The 12,934-nt window shown below is 47.3% G+C and overlaps 1 protein-coding gene across 1 annotated transcript in view; it reads left to right on the top strand.

Annotated features, from left to right (window-relative positions):
- Positions 1-11,460, top strand: part of WNK2 (WNK lysine deficient protein kinase 2) — a 124,428-nt gene extending 112,968 nt beyond the window's left edge. The window contains exons 26-30 of the mRNA XM_012651814.1: positions 2-46; positions 1,491-1,733; positions 8,039-8,052; positions 8,608-8,719; positions 11,435-11,460. Coding sequence (XP_012507268.1) covers positions 2-46; positions 1,491-1,733; positions 8,039-8,052; positions 8,608-8,719; positions 11,435-11,460 — 440 coding nt within the window. The remainder of the gene's footprint in view (position 1; positions 47-1,490; positions 1,734-8,038; positions 8,053-8,607; positions 8,720-11,434) is intronic.
- Positions 11,461-12,934: the final 1,474 nt, after the last annotated feature.

The raw sequence follows: 12,934 nt of genomic DNA, 5'->3' as shown, positions 1-12,934 counted from the left end.
GGGTCTGCCCTGAAGCGTCTCTGCCTAGGCAAAGAACACAGCAGTAGTAATTATCTGGGTTTTCTCCCCCTTTGTCCTCTCTCATCGCATGGGCTTTATTGTGGCTAGTGCACATCAGGGTCCCTGCAGCTGGGCGGGCGTGGCCCTTCCGTGCCCCTCTGCTGGGCGCCGCTTCGCTTCTGCCTGGAGGGACAGCTGCCCTCAGCCCCCCTTTGTGTCTCCATGGCTCCTAGTTTGTGCAGTCTCGCCAGTTCACATCTAACAGGCTTGTCCTTCTCCAGAACATCCACAAATTACCAATTGTTAATTGGCTCCTTTTCCAAAACCGTAGGGATGAGTATTTCCTTGAAGTCCTAAAGATGAGTGCCTCCCACGAGGACAGATACCAGGACCGAGTGGGTATTAGTCTACCTGGGCCACTCACTTCTCTCTCTCTCTCTCATCTCTCTCTCTTTTTTAATTTTTTTTTCTTTTCTGGCCGAACTTCTCATGTAGGAATAGCTCCGTGTGTGTAAAATCTCATCACTAATTTTTAGTCATTGTGTCTGTGCTTTTTCATTGCTAGCCACTAAAGTCCACTACATTTCGGGACAGCTTGTTTGAAGAGCTGGTCGTTAGGTTATTTTTCCAATGCAGAAAAATTTTAAATTGGCTTATTCAAAATCGTTAACCAGAAATTATGTGTGTGGGGGAGGAACACAATTTTAAAAATTAAGAAATCCCATTTTGGTCATTTAAAAATAAATCTTCCAGTGCTCATCTCCCCAGAGGAGCTCCCTGCTCCCTCCTGCTTCTGCCCCAGCCCATGGCTAGGGCTGGTGGAGCCCAGGTCTGGTGGCTCTAGGTATTTGTACCCTTTATTAATATTTTCCCCAAATGCTCTGGTAAGGAAAGGCACAATTTCTCTGTCTTGAATTCCAAACAACCAAGCCATTAGGGTTCATGGGAATGCAAATATCGCAGCCCATGGCAAGCATCTTCCCACAGGCCAGGGGTTGCCAGCAAGCCAGCCAAAGCTACTGTGTGCCGAACACTCTGCACAAAGTATTCCCACCCCCCCAGTGTCCTCATGTCACAGCTGAGGATGCAGAGGCCAGAGAGAGCCTGAGGAATCTGACCCTAGGCCACAATACACGTGTGTCTGGCCATGCTAGGAGTTTGCTGAGCTCTCTCACACGTGAGTCTGGGGATGGGCAGCGGTGGCACAGAGTGGATGCTGAGCGGAGGCTGCCAGCTGCTGCAGGGTCCTGTCCCTTGGCCTGGCTTATGAGATAGTGACAGCCACCTGGCACAGCCTAGTTACCCACCCCCACCATGTCTCAAACAGGGCAGCTAGGCCCTTTAATCCAGACCGCCTCTTGAAGCAAGGTGCTGCCTGGCTGAAGTGAGACCATCGTCTCGGCTGTCACATAAGAATGAGTGCAGCCAGCCCACTGGGGGCATGGAGAGTGTGTGGCATCACCAATCCTGGCCTGTATGTGACTCCCCAGGGTCCTCCACCAGCAGCCTGGCCCCAGGCCCTGAGCCAGGCCCCCAGCCCACCCTGCACGTCCAGGCGCAGGTGAACAACAGCAACAACAAGAAAGGCACCTTCACGGATGATCTGCACAAGCTGGTGGACGAGTGGACGAGCAAGACGGTGGGGGCCGCGCAGCTGAAGCCCACGCTGAACCAGCTGAAACAGACTCAGAAGCTGCACGACATGGAAGCCCAGGTGGGCCGGGCTGCCCCTGGTGCGGGCTGCGAGTGCAGGGCAGGGCTCGGATGCTGGCAGGGTCGGGTAGCTGTGGCCTGTGGTATTCACTAGCCTCCTGCGTGACAGATGGGCGTTGCGTTAAGCTCTTCACTTTCATGATCTGAGTTCATTCTCACCACAGCCCCAGGAATCAGGCTTTCCCACTTTACAGATTGGGAGGTGCATGATTTGCCCAGACCCTGCGGCTGGCAGGTGGAAGGGACAGGACAAGGCCCGACTGTCACTCCAGAGCTCAGGCCTGGGCAGCCCTAGTCCTGCAGCTCAGAGCTGGCAGGGGCAGCCTTGCCTTGGCAGGTAGACCCATCTCTACCTGAGTTCGGTCTGTCTCCAGGCTGGAGAATGGGGCAGGTGTGTACACCATCCCTGAGTGACACCAGCCTTGGGCGTTAGCTCACACTCGCCCAAACCAACACAGGGCAGAAGTGGGGATCTGCTCTGATAGGTCTTGGCACATAACATGTTTTTATATCAGGACTAGTTGAAGGAGTATCTCCTCTTTTTCAACTTTCTGGAGGAGTTTGTGGAAGATTGGTGCTATTTCTGTCTTAAATGTTTAGTGAAGTCCATTGGTAAAGCCATCTGGGCTAGAGTATTATTATTATTTTTTTAGTGTGGGAAACTTTCCTATGTGACCTTTTACTTTGAAAAATTTCAAACACGGAAGAGTTGAAAATTCTGCAGTGAACACCCATATACACTACCTACACTCATAATTGACATTTTGCTGTATTTATCACACATCCCATGAGGGTAAAGATTGTTATTATAGACTCAATTTCTTTTACAGTTTTAACACCATTTGCATTTTGTTTCTTCTTGTGACAGTTGTATTAATTTCTGCTTTTCTAGCAATTGGTACCTCTCCTCTACATTTCTCTAAATTTTCAAATGAATTTCCATAAAATTGTCCATAGTGTCTCATTTTTATTGTTTGCAGGATTTACAGTGATGTCCTGTTTTTCATTCCTAATGCTGGTGGTTTCTGCTTCCTCTCTGCCTGTCTCCCTCCCTCCCGCCTCCCTTACTGTCTCCTTAGAGGTGTGCATTTTATTAGCCTTTTCAAAGAACGCATTTTGTTTTTGATGATAGTCTTTATTGTATATTTCATTAATTGCTTCCTTTTATTATTTCTTTCCTTCTGTCTTTGGGTGGATTTTGTTGTTCTAGAAAGTTTCTTAAGGTGTGTGATTCACTGATTTCAAGCCTTTCTTTTATAATGTAGACATTCAGTGCTATAAAATTCCCTCTAATGGCTTTAGCTGCATCACAAAAGTTTTGCTGTGTAACGTTTCTATTAACCTTCATTTCAGAATATTTTATAATTTCCATTGTGATTTGAAGAAAGTATGGTTGTTAATTTGCTAAGGACCTTTTGACTGGTGTGTTGTAGTTTAGCTGCACTGTGATAAGAGAACAGACTTGGAGTGCTTTTGGTTCTTGGCAATTTCCTAGGACTTTCTCTATGACTTTTTAGGTACTTCACAGAAATAAAATCATACAGGATTTGTCCTTTTGTGACTGGCTTATTTCATTTGATATGTTTTCAGGGTGCATCCATGTTGTAGTATGTGTCAGAACTTCATTCCTTTTTTTTTCCCCAATTTTTTTTGTTGTGGTAAAATACACATAAAATTTACCATCTTAACCATTTTAAGTGTACAGTTCAGTGGTATTAAATGCATTCAAAATATTATGCAAGCGTGACCACTATCCATCTCCATAACTCTTTTTAACTTACAAAACTGAAACTCTGTCCCCATTAAACACTAACTCCCCATTCCCCTCCCCCAGTCCCCATTCTACTTTTTATCTCTATGAATTTGTCTATTCTGGGTACCTCATGAGTGGACTCATGGAATATTTGTCTTTTTCTGACTGGCTTATTCCACTTAATGTAATGTTCTCAACAATCAACCATGTTATAACGTGTGAGAATTTCCTTTCTTTTTAAGGCTGAGTAATATTCCATTGTGTGTATGTACCACATTTTGTCTGTGCATCTGTCAGTGGACACGTGGGTTGCTTCCATGTTTTAGTTATTATTAATAATGCTGCTATGAACATGGATATTCAAATATCTCTTTAAGACCCTGCTTTTAATCCTTTTGGATTAAAATTGCTGGATCATATGGTAATTCTGTGTTTAATTGTTTGAGGGACCACCATACGATTTCAACAGCACCTGTGCCATTTGACGTTTCCACCAAAAGTGCACAAGTGTTCCAGTTTCTCCACATCTGTGCTGACACTTTATTTTCTGGCTATTTGATAGCAGCCATCCTGTCAGATGTGAAGTGGTTTTGATCTTGTGGTTTTTGATTTACATTTCCCTAATGATTAGTGATGTTGAACATCTCTTCATGTGCTTATTGGCTATTTGCATATCTTTGCAGAAACGTTTATTCAAGTCTTTTGCCCATTTTTGAATCAGTTTGTTCATTTTTTTATTGTTGAGTTTTAGGAATTCTCTATATATTCTGGATATTAAGGCCTTGTTAGACATATGCTTTGCAAATATTTTCTCCCATTCTGTTAATTGCCTTTTTCTCTATTGATAGTGTCTTTTAATGCACAAAAGTTTTTAAATTTACCTTTTTTCTTTTGTTGCCTATGCCTTTGGTGTCATATCCAAGGAATCATTGCCAAATTTAGTGCTATGAAGTTTTCCCCCTCTGTTTTCTTCTAAGAGTTTTATAGTTTTGGTTTTTACATTTATAGATCTTTGGTCCATTTTGAGTTAATTTTTGGTTTAAGGTAAGGATCTGCCTTTATTTTTTGTATGTGGGTGTCTAGTTTTCCTAGCAGAATTTGTTGACAAGACAGTCTTTTCCCCATTTAATGGTCTTTGCACCTTTGTCGAAAATTATTTCTCCATCTACGTTAAGAGTTTATTTCTGGGCTTTCTCTTGTTCTGTGGCACCCACGATGCATGTATTGGTCCACTTAATGGTGTACCACAGATCCCTTAGGCGCTGTACACTTCTTTCTTTTTCTGCTCCTCATACTTGATAATTTCAGTTGTGTCTCAGGTGTGCTGATTCTTTATTCTAGGTGCTCAAATCTGCTTGTGAGCCCCTCTAGTGAATTTCTAAATTTCAGTTATTGTACATTTTAGCTCTTATATTTCTATTTGGTCTCTTTTATAGTTTCTATCTATTGATATATTCATTTTGTTCATGCATTATTTTCCTGGTTTCTTTTAGTTCTTTGTCTATGGTTTCCTTTAGCTCTTTGAGCACATTTAAGACAGTTGATTTGAAGTCTTCGTTTAGTAAGTCCAATGTCTCTGTTTCCTCAGGGATGGTTTCTGTCGATTAAGTTTTTTCCTTTGAGTGGGTCATACCTTCCTGTCTCATTTTCTTCAGATTTTAGGTCACTGAATTTCTCTGTGTCTAAATTGCTATTAAGCCTACTTACTGAGTTTTTAATTTTGATTATTATATTTTTCAGTTGAAGAATTTGTATTTTCCCCACGTCTGCTCTATCCTTCTTTTGTATGGTTTCCAACTCTCTGCCAAAATTCTCAATCTTGTATCTCCTTCACATAATATTTTATAGTTTTTGCTTTCCCTTTGACCTAGTTTTTCGTTATATCGCCTTGTCTTTTCTTGAGACTTTATTTTATATTGGGTGTAGGATATTGTATTTGAAAATCGACTTGCAAAAGGAATTTGAAGCCTAGTAGTGGGTTTCTCATTGTTTTAATTTGTCTTCGAGCACCTTCTCATATTCTTATCATCCTCTTTTATACAGTTCCTGGTCAAGGATAGTGGCCATTTAAACATTGATTTTATTTATCTTTTTATCATTGATTTGTGGGAGTTCATTAAATACCTTTTGTCATATGCGAGGGGACTTTAAAAATGGAAAAATGGAATTAAAAGATAAAAATTAAAAATACAAACTGTATTTCTCAACATAAGCTCCATCAAGTTCAAGATACTTTTGTAATGATGATACCAGCCATTTAATCCATCCCTAAAGAATTGAGGGGTCCTGGGAGCTGAAACTTGTCAATACAGTCTTTTTACGTTATTAACTGAAGCAAATCGGGGGCCCTTTATAGATTTTTTTTTAAATCAGGAACAAAAAGAAGTCAGAAGGAGCCAAATGAGGACTGTAAGGTGGATGCCTAATCATTTTCCACTGAGAATCTTGCAAAATTGCCCTGTTTCATGAGAGAAATGAGCAAGAGCGTTGTTGTGGTGGAGAAGGACTCTCTGGTGAAGCTTTCCTGGATTAACTTTCTCAAATCATTCTCATAATAAACATATTTTATTGTTCTTTGGCCCTTCAGTAAGTCAACAAGCAAAATGCCTTGAACACCCAAAAAATTGTCGCCATGACTTTTGCACTTGACTGGTCCACTTTTGCTCTGACTGGACACTTCACCCTCCTGGGAGCCATTGCCTTGACTGTGCTTTGCCTTCAAGGTCATACTCAGAAAGACATGTTTTATGTCCCGTTACAGTTCTTCAAAGAAATACTTCAGGACCTTGATCCCACTTGTTTAACATTTCCATCAAAATCTCTGCTCTTGTCTGCCGCTGATCTGGGTGCAGTGGTTTTTGGCAGCCATCAAGTGGAAAGTTTGCTCAGCTCTTAATTTTCCAGTCAGAATTGTGTGCACTGAACCAGCTGAGACGTCCGTGGTGCTGGCTGTCGTCTCTACTGTTAATCGTTGGTCCTCTTCAATGGGGATGTGAACAGGTTAATTTTTCCTCACAAATTAACATGCATGGTCTGCCACTATGGGCTTCATCTTCATCCTCATCTTGTCCCTTCTTAAAACAAGTCATCCATTTGTAAACTTTTGATTTCTTTGGGGCATTGTCCACATCAGCTTTTCATAATGCATCACTGATTGCGCTGTTCTTCCACCCAAGCTTCACCATAAATTTGATGTTTTGTTCTTGCTCCAGCTTCAGCAGAATTCGTGTTACTTTTCAAACTGACGTCTTATCCTTTTTAGTGCTTCAAACTAGATCCTGTTCAGACATATTATAACAAGTTAGTATGAGTTTATTTTGGTGCAAAAAATTTTGAAGTCCCCTCGTATATGCATAATGGACATGTTCTACCAATCTGTGGCTTGTTTTCTTAATGGTAAAACTGAAATGGGAGAAGTTTTAATTTTATTTTTCCTAAAAGCATCATAGTTTTAGCTATTGCATTCAATCCTGTGAGCCATCTCAAATTCACTTTTGTATATAGTTTGATGTAGAGGCCAATTTGTCTTTTTTCCTATCTGCATATCTGGTGGTTCCAGCACCTTCCTTTCCACATTGAATTGCATATTGGTCAAGTGACCACATATGTGTAGGTCCATTTCTGAATTTGCTATTTTGTTCCCTTTAGCCATGCCCTTATCCTTATGGCAATACCTCACTCTCCTATTGGCTGAAGATTTATAGTAAATTTAATATTTGTTAGGTTAAGACCTCCAGTGTTGATCCTCTTCAATAATTTCTTGATTTTGGGGGGGTCCTTAATATTTGCATGTATGTTTTAGGAACAGCCTGTCACTTTCTACAGAATAACTCACTGGGATTTCTACTGGGAGTTTATTAAGTCTACTGGGAGTTGATTAACTGAGTGAAATTGGACATGTTAACAATATTGAGTGTTGCTATGAACGTGGTATCTCTCCATTTATTTACATCTTTTTTATTTCTCTTCAATGTAAAGATGTTATACGTCTTTCATTAAATTTATCTCTTAAGTAGTTGATGTTTTGGAATGCTGTTATAAATTTAAATTTCATTTTCCAGTCGTATGTTGCTAGTATATAAAAATACGGTAGGCTTTTATACCTTGTATCCTGCAATCTTGCTAAATTTGCTGTTAGTTTATTTGCTGTTAGCAATTGATTTGTCCATTCTTGTGGGTTTTCTCCGTGCATAGTCCCGTCATCCTCAAATAAGGACAGTTTTCCTTTTCCCTTTCCAGTCTGTACCTTTTATTTGTCTTCTTTCCTTGAAATGTTGACTAGAAGCGAGGAGGAGCCTTGGGGGAGCACTTGTCATTTCACCCACAGCAGGGGCTTAGCTGCCATTCTGCAGAAGCCCTTTGCAGGTGCCGGGGGCTCTCTTCCGGCCGCTGGCTGCTGAACAAGCTTTCCATGCAGGGACGTGGAAGTGGCCCAGCACCCTCTCTGCGTCTGTGGAGCGAAGTGATTCCCAGCAGGACAGCAGCCTTGCCTTCCTGTGGCAAACACCACTTGGTTGTGATGTTTTATCTTTTTTATAGTTGCTGGATTTGAGTTGCCAGCATCTTGCCGAGGGGATTCAAAGGCTGTTGGTCTGGGATCTTTCTTGCAGCAGCCTCGTCAGGTTCCCGTATCAGAGCGTGCTGGTCTTGCGGCGGTTGTCGCCCCTCGGCTGGCTGGAGAGCAGGCGCTGCCCTGCCATGGCCTCCCTGCACTCTGGCTCTGCCCAGGCGCTGGGGCACCTGCTCCGCCCAGCTCCTGGGCTGTTCCCAGCTCCCGTAATGGCACCGCCCAGGCAAGCAGAAGGCCTTCCTGTTGGCTGGGTGGAGGGGTGTGGGGCCACTTATGTGCCCTCAGGGGCCAGGCCCCTCAGGTCCTGCTTCAAGGCCCATTTTGGCCTGTGGACAGCCCAGGTGTGTGGCCCCTAAGGTGGCCAGGCCGAAGCTTTGGGAAGCAAGTGAGGGAGGGCAATGCTTTCTGTCTTGCACCATCATTTGGGTATCAGCCCTTAGAGGTGCCCATCAATGGCAGGTCCCAGGACCACTGTCTCCTGAGGGTGGAGAAACTATGGTGACTCCAGGGGCCACTAGGGGAGGCCAGCTGATTGCAGCCGAGTGTACCTTCTTGTCTTTGTGTCTCGTAGATGACCACACCTCAAGCAGGAGTGGGGATGCCGCGTCTGGCCCCGGCGCCCAGCCCTCTGTCTTCCACAGTCATTCCTGGAGCCGCCCCGGCCCTGCCCGTGCCCACACCAGGTACTGCCCTTTCCAGCCTCCCAGCCCCACACTGTGCGCGGCCTCTGGGTCAGTTCGGAGGCCTGCTCCCATCCCCAGCATCCTGGGGGTCCTGGGAAGCCCAGGTGGGTCAGCCAGAAACACAGGGCAGCTGGAGCCCCGCCCGGGTGCCAGTGCTGCCTGCATTCTTGCGGCCGCCATCAGTGAGCACGCCCGGGCCCCAGCTGCAAATCATGTAGCCTTCTGCCCTGCCCCTTGTGGTTTGGCCTCTGACTCCCTCCCCAACCTGTGTGGGCACGGTGCCCAGCCGAGAGGCGGGCAGCATGTGGGCAGCGCGACTGGCTTCCTCTGTGGCTTCAGACCCGTTCGCTCTTAGGTTCCCAGGGTCCACGCAGTCTTCACACTCACTTCCTGTACTTGAGTTGACGGGTAGAACCTTGTCATCACCCTGCAGAAGCACAGTGCCTTGAATTCCAGCTTTTCCGTTCCCTGACGAAAAGATGTTTAAAAAATCATTTATCTGAAAAGGTGTATTTCATTTACAATTGGCTTGTGTGTTGATATCCTTATTCACTGTTTTAATTTGCAGAAATATGAATGGTTTACAAATCAGAAGCTGAATTTCGATCTTGGTTTTCTGTTGTAAATGCCTTTCAAAAAAATGAATTAGCAACCTTAAATATTGAAGCACTTCAGATGCTACGTGAGCCCTGCTTTGTCCTCAGTAGAGCACTGTCTCCCAGGGCTCATTCAGGGACTGAGAGATGACAGACGGACGCTTGGACAGGGCATATGTGCAGCAGTTGGTCTCAATAAGGAATGCCAGCAGCTTTGTTTGGCTGCAAACGCTAGATGAGCAAACACGCTGCTGCAGCTGGCGGGCTGCTGTGAACGCCATAAGGGTGTGCTGGGCGCAGAAACTCCAGCGCCCCCTGCAGAGACGGCACGGCCCCTTCCTTGGGGCCCTGGCCACTGTCCTGTCCTGCCCGCTTCCCTTCCTGTTCCATGACTTTCATGGAGGCCTGTGGTTCCGCCCGGCCCTGGCACGCGACCGCTCTCCTGGCCACCCCTAAGGTTGGTCTGCTGGGGGCAGGATCGTTCTCCTGGAGGTTTCGATGGGACTCGTCCCCAACACAGCACAGCTCCACAGTGGGAGGCGAAGGCCCCGGGATGGCTTCACTGGCAGATGTGTTCCACTTCCCGCTGGAAAACAGGCTGCCTGGGGCTGCCCAGCTGTGAACTGAATAGTTTCTGTACTTATTAGAATGGGCTAAATTATTTTGGTTTAAATATATTATTCCATCAATTCAGTTAGAATTGAATTTTCTAGGTGATTACGCAGAATCTTCTGCCAGGGCACGATGCTGTCGTAAGAGATTCCTGTTCTCCATAGCGGGCCCCTTGCCCTGTTTCTTGAGTGAAATAGAGGCTGCTCTCGCCCGTTTCCCCTCTTCCCTGTTAGGCCTTTCCTCGTACCGGACCATCAGTGGCACGGAATCCCCAAGAGATTGTACATATGAAGGAGAAAAATAAACATTTTTGCTCGAAAACAGTGTGAAACAACATCTTTTTCTTACCCTCTGCCCACGTGAAAGCCAAGCTGGCCAGGCTTGCAGGGAGGGCAGGATCAGGGAGGCCCGAGCAGGCCTGTTCTGGGCTCAGCTTCGCCCACACCTCTGGAGGGGGGCGCTGAGGGGGTGGGGGTGTCGAGTGACAGGCTGGGCTGCACCAGGCATGGCGGACTGAGAGCAGGGCATCAGCGGGGCTGCCTGGCCCCCAGCACTGCACCCGCTGGGTGTGGCCTGGCCCCCGAGCACAGCCACGCTCTGCTGGCTCCTGGCCTGAGTCAGGCTGTTGGCTGGACCTCCAACCACTCTGCACCAGAATGTCATCTAGCCAGTGCAGTGGGCTCTGCCCACAGTGGAAGAAAGGGTTTCATTGTCAGTGAAACACCATGTCCAGCCCCTGTCCACGCGGGAGCTGTCTCCCGGGAAGCTCAATTTTCATAATTTGCTCTGGTTCCTGGAACCACCTGCTTTGCTCCAGGTGGGCCTAGCTTCAGGGAGGTGGGGGTTCCCCTGTCGGGCTCTCAGACTCCTGGGCTTATCAAGAGGAGGACTTGGGGCTGAGGTCACACGGGTCACGTGAGGAGTGCTGGCTTTCCTGGCAGGCACAGGGGCCTTAGGGAAGGTGGCGGTTGGGGAGAGGACCTGCCCTGTGGAGATGTAGCACACGGTCCTGGCCAGCTCCCCGGCCCCCACGATGGCCTCTAGTGAAGTGGCTTTTCCTCCTGTATGCCAATCGCAGGCCTGACCCTGCCCAGGCCAAGGGTCTAGGTGTCTCCTGCTGGCTTCGCTAGGGCGGCTGCCTTGGCTGCTGTGCCACCTCCCCACAGAGCTGCAGCATCAGGCTTCCTGCTCCCACATGGAGGGAGGAGGGACACTCATCCCAGAACCAGCAGACCCCTCAGCTGCGTTTCAGGTGCGGAGCACAGCTGGCTCCCAAGCACCTCCGAGCCGTGCAGGCGCTGCGGGGCTGTCTGGGTTTCAGGCGTTCGTTCAGTGTAGGAGGATGGCCCGGATGGTGGAGGCTGCAGGCTGTGCCGCGGTCAGGACTGTCCGCACAGTGCCTGGGGCCCGGCGGGCCCGGCCTCACCTCGCCCATCCTCCCTTGTTTCGGAGCCTGTGGGAGGGCCGCGGCGGGCCTGTAATGGGCTGTGGCGGTTTTGTTTTCCAGATCCTGAGAGTGAGAAGCCCGACTGACCCCGCCCAGACGCCAGGCCCCGTGTCACGCTGTCAAAGCGGAGAAGTGACAGGACCCTCAGGGCCAGCCTGCTCCTCCTGTCCAGTTCACGCTGTTTTGTAACCACTTTCTAAGCATTTTTTATTCACAATTGGAAACACAAATGTAATGCAAGAATAAAAAATATTTTGGGGGAGAAAGGACTTTGGATTTTCAAACTCCTTCTCCTTTCTGGAAGCCCTCAGACAGGCAGGTGACTTGGATGTGATGGGGTAGGGGACATTCCCAGGAACCTGGCATGCCCAGGGCAGCCCCATTCTCTGTAGGGCTCTGGAGGCGCAGACCCTGGGAGGCCGATCTCCAAGCCCTCACCACCCCAGCCAGCACAGACTTGGGGTCCCTGGGTGACTCCTGGCCTTTGCTCACACAGCTCCATGTAGTGTGGCCTTGGAGGCTGAAGTCACTTACTAGTGCCCCCGCAGGGCACAGGGCCGGCATCCACGGAGTTCTAAAATGACCCTCCTTTCAACATTCACATGCACTGGCAGGGAAGGCCCCGGCCAGTCTGGGGTCTGAGACCTCTGGCTATGGGGGTGGCAGAACAGGACCACCAGCTCCTCGAAGGGCTCACTGCCTGTGGTGGGAGGTGTCTAAAACAGAGCATGTAAAACGAGAAACCGCTGAGTGGCTTCACCAAGGAAACATGGAATGGTAAAGTCCTCACTCCCTGGCCTGGTCAGCAGGAATAGGGGCCTTAACACTGGAATCCAGAGGTCAGGGGTAGAATTCAGGCGTGGTCCATGTATCACAGAGGGAGAAACTGCATCTTCATTTTCATTAATCTCTTAACCGCAGTTTAGCATTTCCTCCAGTGACGGATGTGGACTAGGTTAGTGGCACCTAGGCGTCATCACTGCTAGAGACTACAGATGCTGCCATGCCGTTACAGTTGCAGACATCCCACAATGCCACTTAAATCCATCAGGACAAAATGCTCAGCTTCTGAGATTTAACGCCCATCCAGCTGGCTGATGGAGCAGTGCAGGCTCCCCGTCTTAGACATGAGTCTTCAGGGCACATCCACGTTGCTTCCCCTTGGGAGTGTCCCTGGGGGCTGCCCATGTGGGCCTGTGCAGGTGGCTTCAGGCCCCTGCCTCTCTTCTGGGTGACAAGCAGAGCAGGCCTCGTCCAAGCCTGAGCGGGAGCCATGTGCAGCACAATGTTAGTAATGTGTGGTTTTGTTGTTGATTTTTTGTCACCTGTTTGTGGCTTATGTTACTGATTTTCTACTGACTATAATAATGCAGTTTGCCTTTTCAAACAGCAAAATTTATTTAAGTCATTCTCTTTAAGCAAGTTAATAGTGCAGGTGCTAATGATAAGCATTAGTGGTAGAGTAGTGGCAAATGTTGGTAAAGTGGTAAAAATAGTACACGAGCGAACAGTTACAATTGCAAGGGCAGATGGCTGAAGTTTGGAAACCCAGCAGTGGCT

Source organism: Propithecus coquereli, unplaced genomic scaffold, assembly GCF_000956105.1.
Source record: "Propithecus coquereli isolate 6110/MARCELLA unplaced genomic scaffold, Pcoq_1.0 Scaffold370, whole genome shotgun sequence".
NCBI lineage: Eukaryota > Metazoa > Chordata > Mammalia > Primates > Indriidae > Propithecus > Propithecus coquereli.
The sequence above is the reverse complement of the archived record's forward strand: the minus strand, read 5'-3'. Positions and strand labels throughout refer to the sequence as shown.